This window comes from Sinohyriopsis cumingii, chromosome 17 (genome assembly GCF_028554795.1).
Source record: "Sinohyriopsis cumingii isolate HCF-2022 chromosome 17, ASM2855479v2, whole genome shotgun sequence".
Lineage (NCBI taxonomy): Eukaryota > Metazoa > Mollusca > Bivalvia > Unionida > Unionidae > Sinohyriopsis > Sinohyriopsis cumingii.
In genome coordinates this window covers 31,250,795-31,278,177 of record NC_142977.1, presented here as the reverse complement: position 1 = coordinate 31,278,177, position 27,383 = coordinate 31,250,795, and the positions used below count along the sequence as shown (strand labels likewise).

Here is a 27,383-nt window from a genome sequence, read left to right as displayed (position 1 = left end):
ATTATTATTGATATAAAAACGATTTTATTACACCACCTGACCGATAATTTCTTTATACCCTTGTCTCTGTCAAGCCACATAGTAGCAGGGAGGGTGGTGAGCAACAGTGAATGTCGAGTCGGTAAACGAAGACGCATAAACATTTAATACACAAGCGTCAATGGAAGAAGAAAAAAAAACAAATATACGCTAACCTGGTTAGAAGCATCGGTTTAGTGTTATTGACTCTTGTGTGTCATTTTTGTAGAAAGCTTTATTTTCGCAATGAATTGCTCTAAAAGTGGTCTGTTCACCATTCCTGCTGCTAATGCTCCTTTATGAGGATATGGTGATATAGGCTGACGGTGACCAAATTCAGTAGTGTAGGTAGCAAAAATCTCTGTCACGTGGTGTTTTGTTCTGTAATGGCTTCTAAGGACATGGAGAAAGACAGTCATGCCGTGGAGTATATAGGTATTACTGTTTCATAGACCACAATTGCTAGCCTTTGGTGAAAACATATACGTTATGCCCTAATGAAGCATGCAGCAGCAGAGAGGGCGAACAGCCTCTAATTGACTCACCCTCGAATCGTAAAAAAAAGCCTTCATGAAAATCGCAAAAATATCGCAAAAATGGGATCGCGGTGACTGGGTGCCGAGTATGAGACTTCGCCCTCGTTGCTGCTATCAATTATTTTTAAAAAATCAAAACCAATTCGACATCGCGCCCGCGGATCATGCTAGTTTATTGATATAAACCCATACAGGATTGACTCCACGCTACTTAAATATTCTTTAAACCGATTAAAATCCATGTCATCGCTACACCAAGTATGATAAATATGTCATATCGTATACTTATCAACTCCGTTAAATACCGCAAATACATTACAGCTATCCCTGATCACTTTGGGTTGTTTGTGAGTACCGCTGAGTACATAAAATCACATAGGCGTTTTTATACCTTCCTCGGGAAAATATTGTAGCGGGTTTTACCTGTTTGTCTAGTTATTTTGTTCTTATATGACTTACTAAACAATATAGTCATACAAGTTCCATGGACAGGTTGAAATTGAAACCAGTTTTCACACTAATTAGCATTAGGTTTAAATAAACTGCGTGGTATATGTCAATTAATCAGTGGCGTATATCTACAATGAAGTTGTTTATAATCATTATTATTATTATTATTAGTAGTAGTAGTAGTAGTAGTTAGTAGTAGTAGTAGTAGATTTTGTGCTTGTTGTTGTCGTTGTTTGCAAATCATCGGATCAGTGGATCCGAAGTTCCTGTTATTAGAACAAGCATATTTTAAACATCTTCGCAGAGATTACAAATCACAAGGAAGCAACAGAGCGAGCCGCTGCAGCTAAATCGGCCTTTTAAATCAAACATTTTGTTGTATATCAGTCGATGTTGTATGCACATTTTCAGTGCTACTCATAGTTTTATAGACATGAAGAATATGACACATATATAGGATACATTGACATTTATATTAGGATTGTATCCACTGTTCAATAAGACAAGCAATGTAGCAATTTTCTAAACAATGATTGTGTGACACTGTGAGATGAAATACAGGAGCTAATGAAATAAAAAAAATAGGAAAATACATTTAGAAATGTGGCCGAGTGGTCTAAAGCGCTCTTCGTTACGGATCACTGCCATCTCACCTCTGTCTGTGTGGGTTCGAGTTTCGGATTCGGCCAATGTGGGTATGTGAGAAAGCTTGCCAGTAGCTTCTCGTGGGTCGGTGGTTCTTTCCGGGGATTTCCCGGGTTCTTCCTCCACCATTAATACTGGCCGCCATGTATAGCCTATCGTGTGCTGAAAAATGGCGTTAAACCCTACAACAACAACAACAACAACATTTAGAAATGACATGATTTTATATTTGAGATATTATATTTGAGATATTATCCTTAGGTTTATTACCTTTTGATATACATGCAAATAGCTCTTTCTTACTGAGCGGAAGATAATTCTCAAAGCTTATAATCACCGTTAATAGCATTCACTGGAATCTGTCTAATATGTTTCCAAAATAGCATCATACAATTACATGGTCATACATTTTACTTTGTTACTGACAGTGTACATATTAAGATATGCAACTATTTGGCTTTGATAACTGTAATACTGATTTCCTTGAAGCTATCCATATGGCTGTCGTGTACATTACGTGGGAAATAGTTTGTGTACGATAGATGTGTATCGAATCTGGAAAGACGCCCTGCAATACCATTGTTTAATCCGCACAGCAGTCGCGTATTTATGTATGGTAAACTTTCGCATCTAGGAATTGAAATTATCCCAAATCATGCGATTAGTCTTTTTATCTCATTAAAACATACCCATGTTTGCTGATAATTACCTTTACTACCATAATGTTTTTTATTTTTTAATGTTTTCTCTAATTTCATGGTGTTTGTTTTTGTAATAAAATTATTATATGTTTCTTTTTTGTCTTATAGGTGTTGTCTAATGTTGTAAAGCGCTTAGAGCTTCTTAAGATTAGGCGCTATACAAAGTCCTCATTATTATTATTATATTGAAAAGTCAATGCGGTTAATGGTGGCACACTGTTACACTCGTGTTTCACGTGTACTCGTTACAAATGATTTGATTGGGCATCACTAAAAAATTCCCATTCCTGAAAGCATTTTGAATCTGATCCTTACGGTAAAACGTTATAAGATCATATAATGTAAAATGCATAGCATCCTCACCATATTATCAATCTTGTGCTCTATACAAAATTGCCATTTAGCCACATCATGTAATAACAAATTCAGTATTAATAAATATAAAGCAACTTTATGGTATAATAACAACATCCACGATAACATAAGAAATGCACATCAAATATAATAGCAACAGCACATTATACACTTTAAAGTGTTTCATTTAGCAAAGCAACGTACAGCATATTATAAAAACTAAAAACTATACACTCAGGAGTCCACATCATATAATGTAGTATCAACTATAACAATTGAGACAGCTTGGCGTTCCTGTCATTCTATATACAAGCACATGTATATGCATTCCTGTATATTTATATAAAAAGTAATGACTAATTATTTATCAAAACTTAAACTATTTTCTGATAGCCCTTTGAAGTGGTTAAATTGTATCAAATGAAAATTATTCATTTCTATCTGTTGTTTATTTCCATATGCTAACAATGTAAATAATGAAAAGCAATTGACCCCCACACATTAAAGAACACTACCATTGGTTTAATTTGTTCAGGGAGTGATACTATATATGACTGCATTATTCAGTTGTACATATCACATCTTTAAACATACCCACATATTTCACTATAAATGTTTAAAATTAAATGTACATCCAAACCAGTCTATTAAATGAAATCAATCTTCGTCTTTGTTGCTTTCCCTGTTTTCTTGTCTCTGGCTTCCACTTGGATTTCTGTCCCACCAAACTTGAAGCTGACTTCTACTGCATTTTCCATCCTTGAATCCTCCAGGACATCCACTGTGATTTTTCCCAGTTTACTACATCCTTCATCCGTTACATACATGGGATTACACTCATTCGAGGAATAAAACTCGAAACTGATATTCTTTTGCCCGGGCCTTTGAGGTTTATATACCATCGGGGTTTGTTCTGCATTGAGTTTTACACTTTGACCCTTGTGAACGTGGATATCAAATTTGTCCACACAAAGATCTTCATTTCCCACAGTCTTTCTCTTGTCTTCTCTGTGTTCGCTCTTGACAAACTTCACAGATGTTTTGACGCCATAGCTATATCTACATACCCTGTGTCCGATCACTGCTGGGTCATGGCCAAACAACACGGCTCCTTTAAGAACAGCAAGACCGGCCTGTGTCGGTACAATGACCTTCTTCTCTGGAAACAGATTTCGTACCATTTCCTGCAACAGTTTCGAATCTGAGAATCCACCAACCATCATAATTATGTTTACATCCTTCAACGAGTCGCCGCTGAATAATAACTGGAGATGGTCTCTTGTTTTCTGCAACACGTCGGCAAAGAATCCCTTCATAATATCTGCATCCAGTCTCATCTTGTCAGACACAAGGTCTACAGTTTTAGACCATTTGCCCCTTGATTTTATGGATGCTGCTAGGTTTTGTTCATTTTGCTTTTCAAAAAGTTCATTTAATGAGCCAGGTACACGGATTATTACTTTCGAAGGGCTTTGTGGTTTAATTGTTCTCTTCTTCTGTTCAAAGTCCCGACAAAGGTAAAGATAGTCATCCATATGTTTCTGCTTAAAAATCTCGTATACTGATCTTCCAAAGAAATCATTAAGGAAACCAAAGTATGCCTTGTCAACTTCTGTACCACCCCAGGCACCACCGTTTGATCGGTATATTTCACTAAGTGATCCGTCACTCATTACTTCATGTGCAATAATGTCGATGGTACCGCCTGTAATGACAACGGATATTAAATAATATTGCATAGGGAACGACAATCTCTTAGGAGTGAACCAGGTATGTATGTATGTATGTATGCGTGCGTGCATGCATGCATGCAGGCAGGCAGGCATGCAACTATCTATATATCTATCTATCTATCTATCTGTCTATCTATCTATCTATCTATCGAGATATCTATATATCTATCGAGATATCGATCGATCTATCGATCGAGAGAGAGAGAGTATGTGTACATCGACCTCACATAATCAGGACTCATTAGGGACGTGGATTGCATCAGCATAATCGGGATGATCAGATTCTGGTCAAAACGTAGAGCGGTAAATGAAAGTATCTAAATTAAGTTAATCCGGTAATCGGGCATTCGTTTGTATGTGTAACACATTTTGTAAAAGCTTGATTTACTTAGTGTCACATGGCTTTGTTCAGGTAGACTTAGTTCAAACTGATTATCTTAACACTTGAGTCGATAGGTTGCTACCTTTCAGCACTGGCTGAGAAATATTTGGTCATGGATATTCGTGTAGCTTTTGGTTATTTAATCCTGATTAACTTGATATATTATTACATGCAGCAAGCATTCAGTAATAACCTAGAAAACCTAACTGGCTGTAGCAGCAACAAGTTTCGAATTTTATTCGATTATATTTTGCTGTGTCCATATATACTTTATTTTACTCTGTTAGATCTTGCCCTCGCAATAGGCAAATTAGTTTTAATTATAGAAGCACGTGAAATGAGGTCAGTACACATTTCCAGGAAACAGCAGTAGTCCGCACCAGTTAATACATATGAAATTGGGAACCTGAACTTGGAAAATCGAAGTTTCAATATATATATATATATATATATATATATATATATATATATATATATATATATATATATATACACACACACACACACACACACACACACACACATATATATATATATATATATATATATATATATATATATATTCATCCCCTAAAGTTCATGGAAATACGTTGTGGATACAGGCATTTGTGAAGTAGAAGACACAATCACATGGGGCCCAGCAATTAATTCTTTATATATTACAACAAACATTAAGCAATACAGAAGTTTATATCTATGTTTGGGCTGAATTAAAGGTGTCTAATACCTTAATATTGATTTTGTGTCAACACACACAGGCACAGAGACACACACAGATACACACACACATACATACATATATATATATATATATATATATATATATATATATATATATATATTGCTTCGATACGTCACAACTTGAAAATTTCTCAAGAAGGGTTTTGTAGGTCAAACTAATGCCTAGTTGTTTTAGAACAAATGAATTGCTCTTGGTAAACGTGTGTTCTATGCAACTGAAAGCCAGAATAATCTTTACATGGATAGGATTGAACAGAAATTACCAAACTGTAACTAGCAGCAGGGGGGGCGAATCGGACATTTTGTCCAATCGTTATTTTGCTTAATTAATACTTTCTGCAACTCAACGATCTAGTGTCGTCAGCGCCTGGTAAAAAAAAAACGACGACGTCGTTGGGGATCGTCCAATCGTCATTTGGTTTAATTAACACCTTCTGCGCGTCGATCCCCAGCGTCGTCAGCGTCCGGTAAGCACATCGACGACCGCGTCGATGTCATCGCCCCTCCTGCTGCTAAGGAGTTGTTTACAATGAAAGTCTTTATGATCTTACAAACAGAGTTATCACTAACTCCTCCTCTTGTAGATCAATTAGGTTATTTGACTGATCGGTAAGTCTAAAATTAATTCTCGTTAAAAACCGATCATGGCATCGCATATAGACCGGATTAATCGGACTCTCAACGATTAAAAATCCCGGAGGGGCTGTTGGTGAAAATGAATAAAGGATATACCCCTGTTGAGCTTGATTTGATTGCTTGGTATCCACCTGGTAACTCCCTTCGATAGCATCACACACTAGATTAATTGCTATCACCGATGCGATATTTACGTTGTATGGAGCAATATGCCTACCATCATCTCCGTTATCGTGTCTGAGGATATGAGTTGATGAACTGATAAAATCATTAAGAGACTTTCTTAGTTCTGGCGCGTTGTATCCTGGAAACTTGAAATCAGGTAAATCGGCTTCTGTGATATTATACTCGGTTAGGAATTTTTGTTTATTATCATCGCTGCTATCGGATATTACTTTAACGATTCGTTCATTGATATATTCCATGTCTGATATAAGTTGATTTAACACCTCAACGTGTTTTTGTGCTTTTGTCTCTCGTAGCTGTTCTAGTTGTAATTGGTAATAATGATTAATTTCGGCAAACATATCAGTGATATTCTTTAAACTAATTACGAATGTGGTGTGCAATTTAGGAGTTTCCCCATGCTGAAAATACCATTGCATGTTATTCCTGTCTTGAAATGCAAATATACTGGGTAATAACGCGTTTTTCATATTATACAATTTATTTTGATAATTGGGATTAATCTCATGATACGATTGCTTGTCCGCGGGGGTTTTATGAGGTGGATTCTCAGGCCATCCTAGTATGGTTCTTATTGAACTGTTATAAATATCAACCATATACCCCGGTGTGCTTATTTCAATCGTCGACGATAACGTCGGTTCATGAACCGTAATAGCGATTTTTGATTCTTTTCCTGTGATCGATTTTATTCTGCGTTGAAATTCTTTATTGATTTGTTCTATTTGGTATGACCCAGTTGGTATTGTAACCTCCTCCCAGTCTGGGGTCCCATCGGGTTTATTTGTCCGTGCAAAAACCAGCGAGTTATTAGGTTTTTGTCCGTTAAATGCGTCCGCTCGGATATTAGGCCAACTGTGATATACTCGCAATTTTGCCAGCGCTATTTCCTTCACTGGAACCGGCGATGGGAAGTTTACACTGAATTCGGGTTTCGTTGACGTTATTGATATCATATTTGTTTGTACCGGAGTGGTGTTCTCCGCGATCCGCTGAAGTAATTGAAACCCTTCGGGGTTCAGCGACATTATTATTATTCGTTGTCTTTAGTGTTTAATTTCAACAACCAGGTGGTTCCGGCTTCCAGTTGAAAATCCTCGATTTTTGACATCGCGGAGCTATACAACTGGAGCATCGTGGAGAATTCAACATCGGATACGAACAAATTATCAATCGATAACGAGATCAACCCGGATAATTTTGAGTACGCGTCGGATACTATTTGATGTTTTACTGTATACTCGTTGAGTTTTTTCTGAAAACACGATGATATCTTCCTAGTGATTGCGTTGGCGACTCCAGCAACTGTTGTCATCGCGGAGACGGCGATTGGAACAGCGATCGGGGCTATCGTGGTCACCGTGGATAAAATAACACCGGTACCGGCCACTATACCCGACACCGAGTACACGACCGCGTCGATGGCGGTTATTTTTCGGCGGTATTTTTTTATTCTTGCACGGTATTGTTCGGAAAGCGTTTTCAAGTTCGCGGAGAATTCTTTTGCGGTATCGAATCGATATTGATGTGACGTCGGTGATACCTCTGATTCAATTTCCTTGGTGGTCATTTTTATTTTAAAAGAACTAGTGTTTTTAATTACTTAGATTCGCTACAAATTCCACATACCATGTAATGTTTGCCCCGCTAGATTTCTATCAACGGCATAAATTGTAAACTTTTCAGTTGCGTTCTTGTCTATAATTGTTGATATTGTATTGTTAAACCCGGATGAACTCGACGATAATATATTAAACTGCATCATTGAAATCAGTGTCAATCGATAAATACCCTTAACAGTTGCGGTAATATTTACTGTATTATTCGTAGGAGTCCAATCGAATGATCCATGCCGAATTGTGTATACTGTGTTGATGATGTTCTCATGAGGGATTTTTATTTTTTCAAATTGCTCTGCTACTCTCGGTAGCCCGTCTTTAATCGCTTCAACATCAGTTCTGATTATTCCTACTTCCTGCCAATGCGCGTCTATATTATTCTTGTTCGCTGCAACATTAGTTTTGATTGTTTCTATTTCCCGTGTATTCTCGGTCATACTTTTTTTGTTTGCTGCAACATCAAGTTTGATTGTTCCTATTTCATATGTATGCACGTCTATACCTTTTTTGTTCGCTGCAACATCAGTTTTGATTAATCCTATTCCCCGCCAATACGCGTCTACATTTTTTTTGTTCGCTTCGACATCAGTTTTGATTGTTCCTATTTCCTGTGTATGCGCGTCCACACTCTTTTTGTTCGCTTCAATATCAGTTTTGATTGTTCCTATTTCCTGTGTATGCGCGTCCATATTATTTATGATCGTTGTAACATCAGTTTTGATTGTTTCTATTTTCCGTCCATGCGAGTCTACATTATTTATGATCGTTGCAACATTAGCGCCGATTATTTCTATTTCCCGTTCATGCGCGTCTACACTCCTTTTGTTTGTTGCAACATCAGTTTTGATTGTTTTTATTTCCTGTCCATACGCAGTGATATCATTTATAGTTATTGTAATCTCATCCGGCTTGGTATTTTTTTTACCAAAGAATTTATCAAAGTTGTCATCGATCCTGTTAACATTTTTTCGCAACGGGGGTAAATTGGCCGACATCTCCATAAGATCCGAAATAGCATTTTTTATTATTACAAGATTTGGTTCGTCTGCCGTCGGGGGTCCCCGAAAAAAACTGTTGACAATGTCTCGCATTTCGCTGACGTGCGTTATCATCGACCTGAACTGTTCTCCATGAAAGTTAAATTCACCACGTAAACCCTTTAACGAATTTGACATGGTTATATAATTGTCGCCAAGTGTACTTATTTTTCCATTTATTGTCAAGATGGATTCACCCGGTTTGAGTCGTCCGTCGCCGGTATACAACGCGATAGTTCCCTCGGCGGCATCACGCTGTCGTATTAAAACGTCATTCAGCGACACATTACTGGATTTCAATTTACCCTGGCGGTCTTGAAATACAACTATTTCATCTGGGTCAACACTGGTTAAGTTCAACGTATCAGCGATTTCATCCTCAATTAGTTTTTTTATATCATCGGTGGCGGGCGTTTCCGTGGGCTTTTTCAGCGCCGAAACCGGTCGTCCCCAGATATCAATCATCGTTATTGTAAAAAAAACCAGCGTTTCTAATTAACCCGCCGGGCCTCTACGACCCCACTAGTATATTCGTTTACAACCATATGAGGTGGTTTTCGCGATGATGAAATCGCCGCGAGTACGTTCAATACCTCACGGCCACATATCGGCGGGTCACTCAATTGCTGTGTTGGCAGCGTGGAATAAAAAACCCGGGCTGAACACGCCCGGGCTGAACACGCCCGGATATACCGCATGAACTCTTTCGGCGGGGCTAACCCGTATGAATCAAAATAGACGATTGCACGCGGATCAATCGCGTATGCAACCCAATGAGTTCCCGCTCCGGAGGACCCATCGAGGTTAATTATACCGGTTTCAATATTCCTTGGTACCGCCGGTAATTGATCCCTCATAAAAACACCTCTGAAGTTTTTTATCGCTAACGCGTTTGCGGCGTCTATTAAATCAAAATTAGACATGGGAGTCATTGACTCAGGAGTCATAGACTCTTGCGTTAATAAACGGTTCCCGGTAGTCTTAGACCCTTTCCCGAGTACCATGAATACGGGGTTCCCGGTAGTCTTAGACCCTTTCCGGCCACGGGTCGTTTTTTTTTGTAGCCTTTCCCGGTTGCCTTCTTCAATGCCATCCCCGCCGCGGTACCAACGGCTCCTAACGCCGCCGCCTTAGCCACTGCTGGTGCGGCCGCGGCAATCAATGCCGGAATCGCAGCTAACAGCGGAAATATCCCACCGGTCTTTTCCATGTTTTTAATTGCTGCGGCTGAAAAATCTATTTGAACACCCTTTTTATTCTTCATCGCATCATTGAAATGTTTTATTTGACGCGCCGTCAACGATATCTTATGATTACCACCCGCCATCTGTGACGGCTTCAGCGTTATTGTGATCCCGCATTGTTTAGCCGACTTTGATCGTAATTTCTTGACTTGACCATCAGTCAACTCTACATTGACGACACTATACGACATTTTATTGTAAACGCGTTTTGTGCTTTCAATTACATGTTTTCCACTGGCGCATCAACGATTCTCATTCGTCCACCAACACCTTCTAGCAGCATTGATTTATCGCTGAGAATGACAGCGACCGCTCTGTAATTAACACCAGCTGGGGCTATACGAGCTCGGAAGTGTATATCAACGACGGATTGTCTCGTTAAATCAAGATGTTCCAACGAAAAGTAATAAATCGGATACAGGTTTTTAAAATCAAGTTGTGATATTTGCAAACCAGTGTCGACGTTTTGATCACGACCCATATATGACAGCAATCGATGATACACACGTGCGACATGGTTGTCACCGTAATTAAGCTGTATATCCTCGGATGGTTCCTGTTGTCCGTTTATTCTCAGCGAAACCTCCATGACTCCTAATCGATCAAATATCATATGGCTGCGTTCTTGATTACCCAATCGTTCCCTATTCTGTAGCGCTATGAATATATGACGCGGGGCTGAAACACCCTGTTTTGATGCTAGGTGCCATGTAAACGTATCGGCGACGTTATCCTCTTTAGCATCAGTTGTTACCGCTAGCCAACTCAACAACGATTTCCCTCCCTGTTCCATAAATGCTAACAGTCGTGCTTCCGTGGTAACTGATGGAGTCAGCACCGGCATCCACAATGCCATTTTAGTTAAAATGACTTTACCGGCAGCGACGCCAGCAGCATGCCATATTGCATTGTTATCATCGCCCCTTCGCGTCAGCGCGATTGTATGCTTAGCCCCATAGACAACTTTTCTAACATTTCTGCAGAATCCAAATATGTGATGGAGTGGAATCGCGCATGAAAACTTTCGGCGTGGTCCTTGCAACATTCCTATTCGTGTTGCAAACCCTAGATTAAAATTATCGTTAGTACTTTTTATGATATTGAACTCAGCACCCGGTCTTGTTCTGCGGTCTGGGTTGGCTGCTTCAGCTTGATTAGGAACTGAAGTATCTCTTTCCACCAGCACGTTAATGTACTGAATATGATCAGCGTTATCGGTGGAGTCCTTTGCGAACATTATAGATGGGCCCGCCGATCTTGTATAATCATCCGAGTATCTCGCCAACCCAATTATCGTCGTTGCAACATCAACCTCGCGTTCTATTGATTCAATTTCTCGCCCGTCAATAAGATATCTGGCGCTCTCAAATAACGCCATGATACCGTTGTTGACGAAGCCAACTCGAACACGATGGTCATCTGCGTATGGTGCATTATCGGCGGCATTTGTCACGAGTTCTCCCTCGATTTCGATAAATGCTTCACACGGCAAAAAATATTTACTGGTATCTTGGACTTGAAGTTCAATTCGCGATCGTAGGTCAGGTTGCGCTGCATAATAAGAATAATATTGATAATCACGGACAGAATCATCCCTGCGTACTGGGGCGTCCATATCAAACGCGGGATCAGCGGTACGCGCAAACATTCTATTATTTATCATGTTGATGTTTTCAATTGCGATTTTTTCGTCGTAAATTCTTTGAATTTAAACCACTCCCCGCTATCGCGTTCATGAGCGCGTTGGTTGCCGCATCGGCGGATGGCGAAGTCGTCGCCAACGACTCTAATTTTTCTTCCACGGCGTTATTTATTACTTTACTGACATTTGCAGGCATCACTGTCGTTGATGGCATTACCGGTGGTTTCTGTTTTTTTCTCCTGAATTTCACCAATGACATTAGTTTGTCCCGCGCGGCTGAAAACGCCCTTCCGGCAACATCTCCAATGGCACTAATACCCTTATCACGAATAACATCAATAGCCTTCATTCCTAATTGTTTGGCTAACGGCGCTACTTTTGGAGCCATTCTTGTAAATAACCCCGCAATGGTGCTACCGAGACCATCTCCATAGTACGCGCGGTAAACAGGCAATCGCGAGTTTACCACGTAGACGAGTACTGGTTTATCATGGTTGTAGTGTATGATCATCCTTATTAAAAACACCAGTTTTCCAATTAATCATCCACGAGTTCGTCTATGAGCGTTCGATATGCATTAATGTCCATAATACCGCCTGCAAATAACCGCTTGCAAATATCAGCGGCCTCATTGATTATTTCCGTAGAGTTATTTCCGGCTCGTTTTCCTCCAATTAGTACTTCCAGCCGTGATATATCACTGAGAACACTATTAGGGCAGGTAACGCCGTAGGATTCTTTACCAACAGGGTATCCTTTTCCTTTTTTTGGTGTTCTACTCTTAACTTTCTCGAGGAATTTATCGTAATCGAGATCACCACGATGTGGTAATGCTTCTCTATGTTTACTCGCTAAATACACTATTCTTGCCCAGTTCTCCGTCGAGGTTATTTTTTTCTTGTAACCTTCATTGATATACTCATCTCGAATGCTCTTAGTTGATGTTGTAGCAACAAAATTAACTAATTCTTCATCGTCGTCGATGTCTCTAATTTGATCTATTGCGGACTTTTTAAGAACATTACGGGGTATATTTCCCTCTTTCTTTTTTTCTTTCGATGTTTCTTCGGGTGTTTCTTCGGGTATTTCTTCTTCTGGTTCTTTCGCAGTAGCACCTAATTCTTCCTCGTCGGCCATTGTAACATAAGGTTCTTGTGGTTCGGTTATAGCGAGTGGTGGTGGCCTCCGTGTTGTAGCAGCCGCTATTTTTGCAGGGAGTGTTTCTAAAGACCTTTTTGTTTGTTTTGTCTCTGCCGCTATCTTTTCAAGCGCACCAAGAACGGGTACAGTTGCCGCTGTAACATCCTTAGTCGCTTTAGTTACCGGGGCAAAGAGTTGTTCGCTTCCAACAGTAAAATCGGTTTGCATTTGTTGTCGCGTTTGAAGTTTCTCTCTCACCCTGTCTCGTAACGGTATAAACTTTTTAAGCGCTGCTAGCCGCTCTCTGGCTAGCCGAGTAGTAAGTGATTCACCTACCATTATTGTAAATTGATCCGCAATTTTCTAATTTTCCGCCGAGTGTACCATCGGGGGCTCCACGGAGTTTTCGTCTATAATCCTTCTAATGTTTTTGATCTTACTAGAAATCTCCCGGCGTCGTTCATAAACACGTCCGAGTTTTTTTCGTATTATTTCAACGGCAGTGAATAGTCCAATGAATGCATTTGCGTCATTGTGGTACAGGTTCTCATTAATCGTATGTTGTAATCGTTTTATAAAAAAGTACTCGCTGGCCAGGGTAAAACGCCCCCGTTTCGACTGTTCGTTAATAATCTCATAATCGGATAATATTTTTTCACTGTCGAGACCATCAGATAATTCAATTCCTTGATTTTTTAATTTTGAAATCTCAGTTAATATATTATTGATGTCTTCGATATTCATTATTCTTATAAAACATCTTATTTCTAATATCAAAAATTTTAATAAAATTTAATAAAATTATTGGGGGTCATTTTTGACCCCGTTTTTTGTATGGACAGTACAATGCCGTAAATCTCCACTCGAGTGTTGTGGCAGATTACAGGCATACATGGACGGTACAATGCCGTAAATCTCCACTCGAGTGTTGTGGCAGATTACAGGCATACATGGACGGTACAATGCCGTAAATCTCCACTCGAGTGTTGTGGCAGATTACAGGCATACACATATACTTAATTAAGGACATTCACATCTTGGAACCCTAAACATACATCTCCGGGAGGGGAGGCCTAGGGTGACAAACGTCATCGTAGACCTCCCAGAAGATATGCTTAGGGACATCACTACATGGATGAATATATTTACAATGAAATGATTGATGGATGATGGGACGGCACAAGACAGCACAAACATAAAACGGCGGGGCGGAACTCTACGGCCAATTCAACCAATCAAAAGCAACCCAATTAAATTAACCCGGTTGCATGATTGTGAACAAAAGACAACCACACGCTCGGGTCAAGAGCGTGGGTTAGTTTTGATTAGTTGAATTGGCTTTCGAAAGCCCCAGGCTTATAACGAGTCATCTTGTATATAAAGTGACTAATACAGCGGCGTCAGTCACAAGGTGTGTGTTAATTTGAATTCCCTTGAATCGTTAAATCCTTAAATACTTATTAATGGTGTTTCACGGCATTTAAATGAAACCAAATATTTGAATAAAACATTAAAAAAAAGAATACAGCTGTTAGATAATAGCGTGTATTTCATTAGTTTTCATCGTAAAATGATTAATTAATCGCAACATTAATTGGACTTCAAGGGACATAACTCTTGTCATGCGACGCTATCACAAAACGAGTTATCTCCCTTTGATGTTATATATGAAAATCGAATTCTATGACCCGTCTTTTTTGAGATCGCTGTTTGATATATTCGTTCTGCAACAAATTGTATTGAGGCGATACAAATGTCAAAATATTTTCCTGCCTCATTCATCGACTGAAATATTTTTTCCTCGTGAGTTGTTGTATCAAATGACTTTACGGGTTTTGCTTTCTTTGAGTATTTACCAGTTTGGCCTTTTTTACTATTTTCACTCTGAGAGATGGCTTGCAGATTACACAGTCTGTTATTTTGATAATTAGAATCAATGTGATCAATAACGAGACTATCTTTGATCAATCCGTGGAAACATTCATAGATGATTCTGTGACAGAGATATTTTTTCCCTCCAGCAGTAAACATTAAATACCCGTGATTGTTTTTCCATCCAACCGGCTTCTTCAGTCTGCGGTTTCTAACAATACCGTCGCGAGATGCCTCGTAATTGACGAGCAGGGGGTGCGGCTGAAATTCTTGGTCCATTTGTATAATAATACTACTTGTCTAATTTATTATTTGGTTTAATTATGAATCTTTCAACGTAGTCTTGGGGGGTTTTGATGACGAAGTCGGCGGTGGGGTCAATGACGGCGTTTTTAATTCGCTTGTCATAATAGCGTTTTAGTTCCCTGTATCGCTTTCCGCCACAATTGATACACAACTGCGATTTTCCTCTTACACCGACGTGGCAAACCAAGCACGGTAGGGGGCCAAGAGAACCATTACGAACGCTTTGTAAATGATACCCGCAGAATTCACCTCTACATGATTTATTGCACGGGGTTGTCGACCCAATCATCAACCATTTGCATTTATTCATTATACTATATTCTTTTATTTAAATACTTGTTTTAATTATATGGATGAGTTTGAGAGATTAGCAGTAATTAAGCCCTGGAAAAATATTAAGTTCAATCTCGATAGAGTCCTCAAGGACACACCAAAAGCGTTAATAAACGATAAAACCCTGTTGAATAAAATACGCGATTGTATCAATGAATTCAAACGTGATGGTGCATCTCATAGTTGGTCAACATTTCGAATTGATGGTGTTGTTGATGCTACCATGAACGACAACCGCGCAGCAATGATAATATCACAACTTGACGGTAAAAGGTATTTCTTCAGAGTAAAATTCATTGTCCGGGTGGAATCAGGCGATTGGATCATACGTGATAAATTTGAACCAGTTTTCAGCGACAAGAAAACAGTCACTGTCAGCCGCGACTCCAAGCCGGGGTTGTTAACCGGAATTGACAGACCATACTATGAACGAGCGTATCCTGAAACAGCAGTTGTTTATGGAATATACCCGTTAAATAAGAAACCTGATATCGGAAAACTGAAACCGATGAAACAGTCAACGGGGATAAATTGTGTAGCAGAACGAATAATAGAGCATTTTACAAATGCATGTCGAGGAAACAAATTGACTGATTTACGACGTAGCAAAATCAACCAGTGGGAACTAACCGTAAAAGAGCGTGGAGCAACCATCAGCGACATAGCGAGATTAGAAACATCGCTGAGATTTCCAATAACCGTTACAACGATAACCGGTGAAGTATTATACGAATCGAAGTATAAATCGAAGGGAGCCCCAATCAAAATTATTGATCATAACGAACACGCATGGACGCCCGCGATCACAATATTTCCACGGGATAGAACAGTAAAGTATATACCCGAAGAATTTTTAGGAGAACAATTCTCCAGGGATGGTTTTCTCGCGGAGAGGAAACTATTTGATGCTATTGCCTACTTGTGTAAAAACGACCCTGTATCAGTGTGGTTACTTCGCAGCGCTGAAAACGATGTGGATACCTTTGATCAGTTTGTAAGACCAAACGGCGAATTATATCGCACTGAAGCATTTCACAACAGGATGAAAAAAACCGCCATAGAATTTGAGGAGCATGATGAACAACTGCTAACAAATTGTTTTACGATTCCATCGGTTGTAGCTCATGTTGCAGCAAGGAAAAATGCGTGGAGACCAACGCGCAAGGAATTTCTGCCGGATGTACAATCCAGTTGTTTGGAGTATTATCACGGTGGATTATGGAACACTGAATACAACCGCGACGCTATGATCTCGGTTGATATGGTTGCCTGTTATCCAGCGAGTTTTCTCGGGTATGGATCCGCCGCCGAGTACTTTAGACGATTTGGACACCCCAGTCATGAAATGACTCGTGTTGCTATTAATGGACCACTGCCTGATTTTGATTTAACCGGATTCGCTCGCATAGTATCATTTGAATTCGCGGCAGGACTCCATCGCTGTTGCTATATTTGGATCGGTAGACACATGGCTGAAAAGAAGTGGCTGCCAATAGCGCTGCTACGGTATATGATTGATTGTAGCATGCTAGTTTCGTTGATTGTCAGTGACGCGATTATATCATACCGGGCACAGACTGAAGTCTGGTTACCAGAACCGGAGCGTCTAGATAGCATAATTGACGAGTCCAGAAAAAACATTGATGCCGACGAGGAATATATCATCGAATGGTCCAGGAGGATATTTAACCAACGAAACCGCGAGGCAAAAGATCTCGGTAGAAGAATAATCGGTAAGTTCACACAAGGTGGAAAAAACCACGACTACAAACGATATTGCTCACGGCTGATTATAGATGACGCAGAATATGATTTCGTAATCAAGGACGCAGTGGCAAAAAATAGATACGTGAACTGCAAAACAGCTTTCTTGTCCAATGGAACGAGGTTGGGTACAGTTGTTACCTACAGCGATGGAGACAGCCCGGCGTATCCACATTTGAGGGCGTCTATGCTGGGTTACGCCGCTATTAATTTATTCTCGATGATAAATAGATTCCCCGATACCGCGGTTAGAGTAGCCGTTGATTCGTTTTATGTTGACGTAGCGTATAAGGGAAACGTAGCCGAGTTTACTAGTCCGGACGAGAGTTGGGGTACATGGAGAATTAAAAATGAAATACGACGCGATTATTCCCCGTCAGCGGATGTCACCGTTGAGAACGACTACTTACGCGGTGATAAATTGTCAGAATGGTCTAATGCACCATCGTGTTCTGATCCAATTTGTAGACACAAAACAGTTTATTTAAGCGGCTGTGGCGGGTCAGGAAAGACGACTCGGGCAATTGAATTATTTCGAACGCGGGCAAGTATAATCGTGCTTACACCGACCCATAGACTAGCGCGAGAGATAAAACAACGAAATGTTGACGCCGTTACTTATCACAGCTTTTTTCGATACAGCGGCGGTGAGTGGACTCCTGATCGAATGGGTGAAAAATTTATTCCCGACATTATCATCTGGGACGAAATATGTACTGTTTCGTTAGATACTTTACAAATGTTTCTTGAGTGGTTGCTGCACGCGAATACAGCGGTGATCATGTGTGGCGACCATGGCCAACCACCACCATTTGTCGGCGAGGGTCCACATGATTGGTTAAGGGGTTTTGTGGACTATTATGAAGAAACCGATACTGATTACCGAGCACTTGATGAACAACTGCGCGAGGTTAAGAAATTAATCAGATTACAGCCGGATAGAATTCAATGTGAAATAATCCGCGAGGTGATTCCGGAAACGCCGTTAAATGAATTCTGGGAAACATGGAGACCAAACGATTTGATTGTAGCGAGCAGAAAGATAGTCAGAGACACACTTCAGCGGAAGTTGTTTACGTTGCATAAGGAAAAGTTTCCAACGCGTCCAGTGCCGTTATGTTATAGACCCGCGGACACACGGCGGCAGAACATTGAAGTTGAAATTCCAGCCCCGACAGCGTCGGGGACAAAAAAACAAATTCTCGTGCTGAATGATATCGTGCTCGTTGATGTCGGTGTCGTCGAGGACGCGCTACGTGCTGATAAATCCCCGTGGACGCTAGGATACGCAACGACAATACATTCCTCGCAGGGACTAACCATCACGGACACAATTGTTTGGATGGTTGATAATCGCATCGAATGGTCGAATCTAGTCTATCTTGCAGTGTCCCGAGTACGGAGAATAAATCAGCTTCGAAGAATTGTTATTGACGAAGCCAGTGACGGAGTCACCAACGACAACGACATTATCGATGCAAGCGTCATTGATAGAAAACTCTCGGGTTACCGCCAACAGGATAAAAAAAAACAGCGGCGTTTTGATATTGATGCCGAATTAATAATTGCGTTACGACAACAACAGAATAATCACTGCGCGAGTTGTAATTGTGTAATGCGCTGGCGTTATTCGGATAAAGACGCTCGCCAATTTACCGTGGACAGAATCGATAACAGTCTCGGTCATGTTAAAAACAATGTGAGGTTGACATGTCTTGAGTGCAATAGACGCAACGGCGCTAGTTAAGACCACGCGGGGGTAATTGAGTATCGTCAGGTATCACTTGTAGTTGCTCGCGTGTAAATCCGCGCTGAGGAGCAGTTGAATCCAGTCTGTAGATCGGTGGTCTACCAGTTGATCGTGTTATCGTTGATATGTTATGTGTGGTAACACTCCAAATAGGATCAGTAGCTCTTTTTTTACCGCCTTCAAGCTCTCCTGGTTCATATAGATATCTAACAGTGACATCGCCAAGAATCGGCTTGGAAACGCTATTTATTTTTGATTTTCCGGGTATATACTCGTATTTAATCGCGTCGCTGGGCTTCATGTTGATTGCTCGGGTAATCTCGTTATTTAACGCTGCAATTACGCCTGGCAACCTTTTAACCCATTCACGAGATCGTTTTTCTTGGATGAATTCCTTCGCGTATTGATATCCAAATAACCGTTCAGCGAGAGTCCGATTGAATCGTTCAACAATTGCCTGATCACGATGTAGCGCAGTATGACCTCGTCGTATCGCGACGCTATGATGTTTCAGCGTTGATAAAACAGCGCCGCGAAATTCACTACCGGGATCAACTTGTAATAGATTTGGCCAGCGCAGAGGGCCTCTTCGATAAATTCTTTCAAACGCAGCGGCTACTTCAGTTGCCGACTTTGTTTTTAACGGCTCCGCTTGTTTGTATCGACTCGCAACATCAACTACGGTTAGCGCGTATTTGTAACCGTTGTCATGCGGCAGAAATAATATATCAGCCTGATGAACTTCATTAGGTACGCTGACATCAAAGCGCGAGAAGTTGATTTGTTTAGGCGGTGGTAGATAGATTTGCCATATAGCCTGTTTGGATAACCAATTAGCCGCAGTGGTCTTTGTTACCTTTGCAGCGCTTGCAAGCTTACCAATTGCGGCCTTCCCCTTCCAGTATCCTCTCGGAGAATAATAGATGGATTCCATGTTGTTATTAATTACCAGCGCCCATCATTAATTTACCTTTCATAGCCGATTTTACCAACCATGAGGCCAATTTTTCTTTGACGGATTTATCAGGAATAGCATTTAATGCGTGAATTAATTTTACATCCGCGATATGACGCTGTTGCAGATCGCTACTTTTGTAAGCAACATCATGAGCATGACACGCCTTATCGATAGCGTTTATTGGATACTCACCGGGTTTGGGCTGATTTTGATCATCGAGTCTAATATCTAATCGTGTTCCGGGGCCACAGTAGTTATATCCTGGGAGGTGTTTTTCTCCTGGATACTTTGCCCACGGTGTTCCGGGGAGTTTTGCCAATTTGGCTGCAATATCACCTCCTCGCTTTTTTTTAAAACATCCCCGGGTTTAATAGAAATAAATCTAAATTTCTTTGTACCGCATTGTGCACACTTACCAGTAAGGGCCGATCTGTTATTTCTTGTTGTAGCGGTTGTCATATCATGTGTGCCAGTACGTACTCTACACTTCACACAATATAGATCCATAATTTATGTATAGAGATATGAATATAATTGATTTTTCGGCGACTAAAACAAGAGAACCAGTTAAGCATGTTGCAGCGTTACCAAACTCGATCCGGATGATTATCATCGGACCATCTGGATCCGGCAAGACGCAATTGTTACTCAATTTAATAATGAGATGGATGAAGTGGGATAAGTTGTATTTGGTTGCTCCTAGCGTAGATGATCAACGATGCTACGAGGTGTTGAAAGATTTCAACGAGAATGCATCAGCGATCGCTAAAAAAAATGTTATTGAGTTTATTACAGATATCAATGATGCACCAGGTATTGATGATATTGATGGCGACGTTAACAATCTAGTCGTGTACGATGATGTTATGTTAGACAATCAAAAAAACCCAGCTAGGATATTTTCCAGAGGCAGGCATAAAAACACTGACGTGATATATGTCACTCAACGGTATACTCAGATTCCAAAAGTAATCAGAGATAACTGTAATATTCTTGCTGTATTCAACGGCGTTGATACACACACGCTACGAAATATTTGGCAGACATGGTGCGGCGGTGACATGGACTTCAATGTTTTTCGAAACTTTTTTAGTCATGCTCAGTCGACCCCACATGGATTCGTAACGATAAATTTACATGATCCTCGCACACGATATCGTATCGGACTTGACCAAATATTCGGTTAGTTGTAAATAATTTTCATTGTAAGCAGCAGGGGGGGCGATGACATCGACGCGGTCGTCGATGTGCTTACCGGACGCTGACGACGCTGGGGATCGACGCGCAGAAGGTGTTAATTAAACCAAATGACGATTGGACGATCCCCAACGACGTCGTCGTTTTTTTTTTACCAGGCGCTGACGACACTAGATCGTTGAGTTGCAGAAAGTATTAATTAAGCAAAATAACGATTGGACAAAATGTCCGATTCGCCCCCCCTGCTGCTTAACTCTATGCCACACTCATCTTACCTGAACATATAGTTAAGTTGTTCACGTTTATAATGTTAAGGAATTGAAACTTCGTACTACATTCGTTCTGCGTGACCATGCATAACATAAAATGGAAAGGATACTTACCTCCAGCGTCTATGAGGATGAACTTTGCTCCTTGATGTAACGGACACGCTTCACCTTTATATGTTGACATTAAAGGAATCCTGGTACAATACAAGGAAGCGACCTCCGGCTCCAAAGCTAGAGTTAGCTGATTACTTGGAATTCCAGCCTGTACAACGGAGTGTGAGACTATTAATGCCATATATGCCAAGGAAAATTCATAATTCTTTATAAAATGAAATGAAATACACTGTCTAAAGCTCACTAATATTTTTAAGCAAACCCCAACAAGTAAGCTTGTAAGTTGTTTCTTAAGTCATACGTTATACCGACTATGCATTTCTATGCAGTTAAAAAAGTATTCCTGAGTTTAAGTGTGGTGCCTATTTTATTTTTTACATGCCAATTAATCTTAACTGACATGTACACATCATTTCGCCTTGTTTGCTGCATTACCGAGCTTAGACACCACACACACACACACACACACATATAGGGTTGTACATTGCGAAGAACCGCTTCTGTACATCCATGTTTACTGGTGTTGTACACGTGTTCCTGTCATCTGAAATTTACATATTTCATTCACGCCTTGTGACTCTTTTAAATCATTTTGTTTTTTTTTTTTTGATTGCCGTGGTTTACAACCCTCTTTAATTGAAGTTTTCACGTATTATTTTTATTTTATAGACTAATTTATACTTAGGCGATTCCATTCTCTTCTTACATTTATTAGATTTTCCATATTAGCTACTCGCGCCGTCCTCGAATTAATATTAAGTCATTTAGCAATTGATTTTACCATAACTGCAGCCTCTCTCATGAACTGTTTGGCAGATTCATCCCAGATGGCGGGAACTGTAAGAACCCAACGAATCAGACTTTTGTCCAGGTCATCCATTCTCTGCTTGCCCAAGTTTTCTAGAAGATCATTCTTTAAATATTCGATGGTCAATGCAAAAACTCTCAAGGCAGGTAGAACTCTTCCGTTCTCGCTTTCCAATGTCATATCACGTCTGATTTTCTAAAGGTAGGAAATTGATTATATGAGACAATCGTTAAATTTGCATATCAGTGTGTAGGGCACGGCTTCACATTTAATGTCTACCAATTAAATGGTAGTGGGATCATTTGAACTCACACCTTTGTGATTAACACGATGACTAGGATATCAACAAATATTTCCATATTGTTTTGATAGATTCATACGTTCCGGACTGAAACACTTGTCAAGCGCCAAATTTGATATCTGAATTTTAATAGATTTCGTCGGTTTCAATCTGAAGAATAAAAATAAGTATGGGTCTTGTTTTTATTATTATTGCTTTTGCAGCGAAATAAATGTTATATTATATGCTGGTAATAGAAAGGGACCAGTCATAAATAAATTTTGTTTTGGTGTCTCTTATACAGTGGTTCCCTGAAGCAGGTCACTGCGTACCCAAGTCGTTCCGTACCCAACCCAAGTCGTCTCTTATCCAAATGAGTCGTTTCATACCCAATGCTAGGGTCATTTCGTACCCAAAGCTAGAGTCGTTTATTGCATACATTTAAATATAAATATAACCACCAAGATTATATAAAAAATATATTATCTACAAATTTAAAACTGTTACATATTCGATTTTAGGCAAAACCTTGATGATGGATGTATCCCGTATTAAATGGGGCGTATTATATGTTTTATTACTGACAGAATCCATGCATGCCTAAGTTTATTCAGTTATTTAAAACATTAAAATATATGGCTTTAAAATACAGAAGTAAATATAAGTCAATTGCAGGGCCAAGTTAAATTTACCCCCATCCTCTCTCTCTCTCTCTCTCTCTCTCTCTCTCTCTCTCTCTGTGCAAGAATATTTATGTACATTATATTTAAGAAGATAACAAAATAAAATACGTTATGTCATGCAAAGAAAATAAATTTTCACTCGCCAGTTTCAGTTGTTTCAAATGTGAATTTGAGTTATGTCACTAATTTATTAGCTTCTTGTAATGGGTGAAATTGTCCATAACGTTTGCCCAGGTATATTTTTGCAGTCTAAAGAAAAATGGTTCGGTGGTCCGGAGAGTATACCACGATCTAAAGCTTGAGTATCAAGGAGTAACAGCCGACATCACCTTAGGTACAAAACGACCAATTTCTACTCAGTACAAACAGACGTGGGTACGAATTGACCATAAGCTATGGTTCCCAACTTGTGGACAACTTGAAATGTTTTTTCTTAAAGGAAACTGTCCTACGTCATGGCTGTATTATTGTCATAACTTTTATATAATGTTGTTTACTTGAAAACTTGTGCATGTTTGCATTAAACCTCAAGCAGAATCAGTCTTGTTGCTGTGTTAAGTTTACGATAAGGTTGGATTTGTTTATTCATAGTATTATTCAGTGGAGTTAATGCTCAGTAATATTCTTGGACTTGCACATTACCCTATTTACCGTATATGTTGGGACACCGTATTTGTTTAGACACCATAAATTTATTTTAAAAGTAAATTTTTTTGTGCACTGTATGATCTGGGACACATCTTTTTATTCGAGTCGTAAGTTGTGGGACACATTTAAAAACATTCGAAAATTACATGTAGGAAAGTGCACTCAAACGTAAATTTTTTTAAAGAAAACTTTAAAAAAGAAAACGCTGTGAGTGCTGATTGTTTATACATTTCGTCCTAGATGCCAATTTGCTAAGAACAAGAGCTCAGGTAAGAATGAATTGTTTGTGTAAATGAGAACGAGCTCAACTTTTTCTGATCTAATTTATGTTTCACCAAAGTTTTTTATTATTAAATGCCAAGGTTTATTTGCCGTTCGTGCTTCAAACAATGAATTTATGGCTGTTACAATGTGTGTTTATTCAACAACTGGGCTTTCATTTATAATCTGTATTCATAATTGACACAAACGGGTTTCGAGTTCTCTAGTGCAAATAGTACACTCATAATTAACGTGCTTTAATAATACTTTTTGTAACCCATGGACTCAAAACGATTGTCATTTGTACTCACAGTGAATGTATTTATAATAATGATTTTAATTTGAGAGATATTGTCATATTATTACCCTGGATATAATACATTCTTGCTTATTTTGTACCTTACACCGTGTCACGCAAGAATGGCAGGTGCTTTCGAGTACTGGGGTAGATAATTCTCTCTCTCTCTCTCTAATTTGTATGTGATTTTGCAGGATCCAGTTTTCATTCTCATAACATTCAAACCTTTGAGGACAGCCACACATGATTCGTTTCTCAATATTAATGTCAATGACCAATATGATAAGTTGTTTGATGAAAGCGATAACACCATGGATGCAAGCGCTACTTACAGGGAGTTCGTGGATATATTTTTTTCTTTTTTCTTTTCTAAATCATTCCTTGTGTTAAAGCAGATATCTATAACAGTGATCAAAAAGAAGAAAAATAATTGACAAATATAAAATAATCACAAGTTCTGACTAAAATTCCACAAGACCTGATTAAAATTAAACGCCTATCGAGTACGGATAGTAAGGCTTTTAAACAACACAAATCAACTCTTCAAAAAAGAATCACATGGGTGCTACTGTCTATCAATCAATCTATTACATGGATAAAATCATACTGAAAAGCATAAGTCAATTACGTGATTGGAATGTTCAATTAAATGTGTCAAATATCTTAACATATAGTGGTCTCTTATTTTCACAGAGATGATACACACATAAATGACATCACGAGAAAATATTTTGTTTGCCATATTTGTCCAGAATCAAACCCTCCTCTCCCCCTGTCACAGGATGAAGCCGGGTTGCGACTGGATTAGGGAAGACACCAAAAGCAACTTCATTTACAAGATGTTTATTCATAAACGCAATTTAAATATTAACAAATCTGATACCATTGTAAACAAAAAGATGAAGAAATTATAAAGTTCCTAACATGGAACTATCAACAACAATTTACTCAACAAGAAAAAAACTCAAAACATGAATTTAACAAATGGAATTTCAAAACAAACGTTAATTCCTATCACCGATCAACAAAATAAAAGTATATGATCTACACCCCAATATAAACAAGCTCGAATGTATCGTTCATACAACGATATTGAAAAGCAGGTAAATTTGAATGTATAGTTCAAATAACGATTTATAAAAGAATGTAAATTTTAATGTATCGTTTATAAAACGATTTAGAAAAGAATGTAATGTATCGTTCATATAACGATATTGAAATCAGTGTAATTATGAATGTATCGTTCATAAAACGATATTGAAAAGCAGTGTAAATTACGAACCTATCGAGCGTTCACATAACGATATAGCAATAGGAATGAAAGCAATTATGAACCTATCGATCGTTCACATAACGATAGGAATGAATGAAATTATGAACCTATCGATCGTTCATATAACGATAGGAATGAATGAAATTATGAACCTATCGATCGTTCACATAACGATATTGCAATAGGAATGAATGAAATTATGAACCTATCGATCTTTCACATAACGATATAGCAATAGGAATGAATGAAATTATGAACCTATCGATAACGATATTGCAATAGGAATGAATGAAATTATGAACCTATCGATCGTTCACATAACGATATAGCAATATGAATGAATGAAATTATGAAATACGATAGTGGAAATAACATGGAACACTATATATAACTATCGTGGCGTCCATTTCACGACCAAGATGTAACTCCGGTTCCGCGCGCTCTAGTCAATGGCCAGAGAAGCACCCACGCATGGTCCGCTCCTCTCAGTCTGTTGAAGGATCCCTCGAAAGCCCTCACATCACAGACCAAATGGTCGCGAAGCCCTGCTCCCTCGCATCGAGAAAACCAGTCCACTCTTCCGATCCAACGTCACCATAACACAGCGTATACGTCACACGAAACCACATAGAGTTCTGTGACTCCACGTCAAACGATGTATAAGGCATGACATGCACGTATAAGGCAGCTCTGCAGCTGGTGACTTCACATCAAGCCATATACAAGGTATGGCATAAGGCAGCTATACAGCTGGAGATTTGCTTCCGTAAAGAGGTAAGCTTCCTGACAAGACTCGCCGTAATGTAATTTGGTTATAGAGAATTTGCTTTATATGTACACTAGCTGTGACACCTAGGTACTTAGGTTTCCCCGCTGCAGGCGGTTTGCTCGTGCAGCATGGTCTGAGTTCCGCTCAGGATTTCGAAATAACTAGAGCCGAAAAAATATACCACCCTTGGGTGACGCTCTACGCGGCAATGAAGCCCAAGTACATTTTTGACAACATTTACTTATTGATATAACTCATATATACAATTTCGTGACAATACCCCCCCCCCCTTAAAAAAGTGTATTGTGTAAAAACTATGAACTGAAACGTTACTTACATTTGAGAAAAAAAAAAAGAACTGCAAATCAGACTCTGCTTAAGTAATCGGCCCCTACGTTTTCCGACCCTCTGATTGCTTCCATCCGGAAACGATATGGCTGCAGATTCAATGCCCAACGCATCAAGCTTGCGTTGGCAACTTTTGCCTTGTTCAAATATATGAGACTGATGGTCCGTTTCAAGGACAAATTCCCTTCCGAAAAGGTACGTGTGGAATGTCCCTATACCCCACACCAATGCCAAACACTCATTTTCGATCACGGAGTAATTTTGCTCCCTAGGCAGCAATTTCCTACTAGCATAAGCTATGGGTAATGTTACCACCTCTTGCTCTTGTAGCAAAATGTCTCCTAATCCCTTGTCGGAAGCATCAGTTCTCAATATGAACGATTTATTT

At 39.4% G+C, this 27,383-nt stretch overlaps 1 protein-coding gene across 2 annotated transcripts in view; it reads right to left on the bottom strand.

Annotated features, from left to right (window-relative positions):
- Positions 1 to 1,456: 1,456 nt before the first annotated feature.
- LOC149778356 (heat shock 70 kDa protein 12A-like) overlaps positions 1,457 to 27,383 on the bottom strand; it is a 63,065-nt gene continuing 37,138 nt past the window's right edge. For both annotated transcript variants that reach the window (XM_089939177.1, XM_089939178.1), the window contains exons 4-6: positions 22,409 to 22,630; positions 21,628 to 21,775; positions 1,457 to 4,409 (exon numbers count right to left, since the gene is read on the bottom strand). In XM_089939177.1, coding sequence (XP_089795303.1) covers positions 3,352 to 4,409; positions 21,628 to 21,775; positions 22,409 to 22,630 — 1,428 coding nt within the window. In that variant the 3' untranslated portion in view covers positions 1,457 to 3,351. The remainder of the gene's footprint in view (positions 4,410 to 21,627; positions 21,776 to 22,408; positions 22,631 to 27,383) is intronic.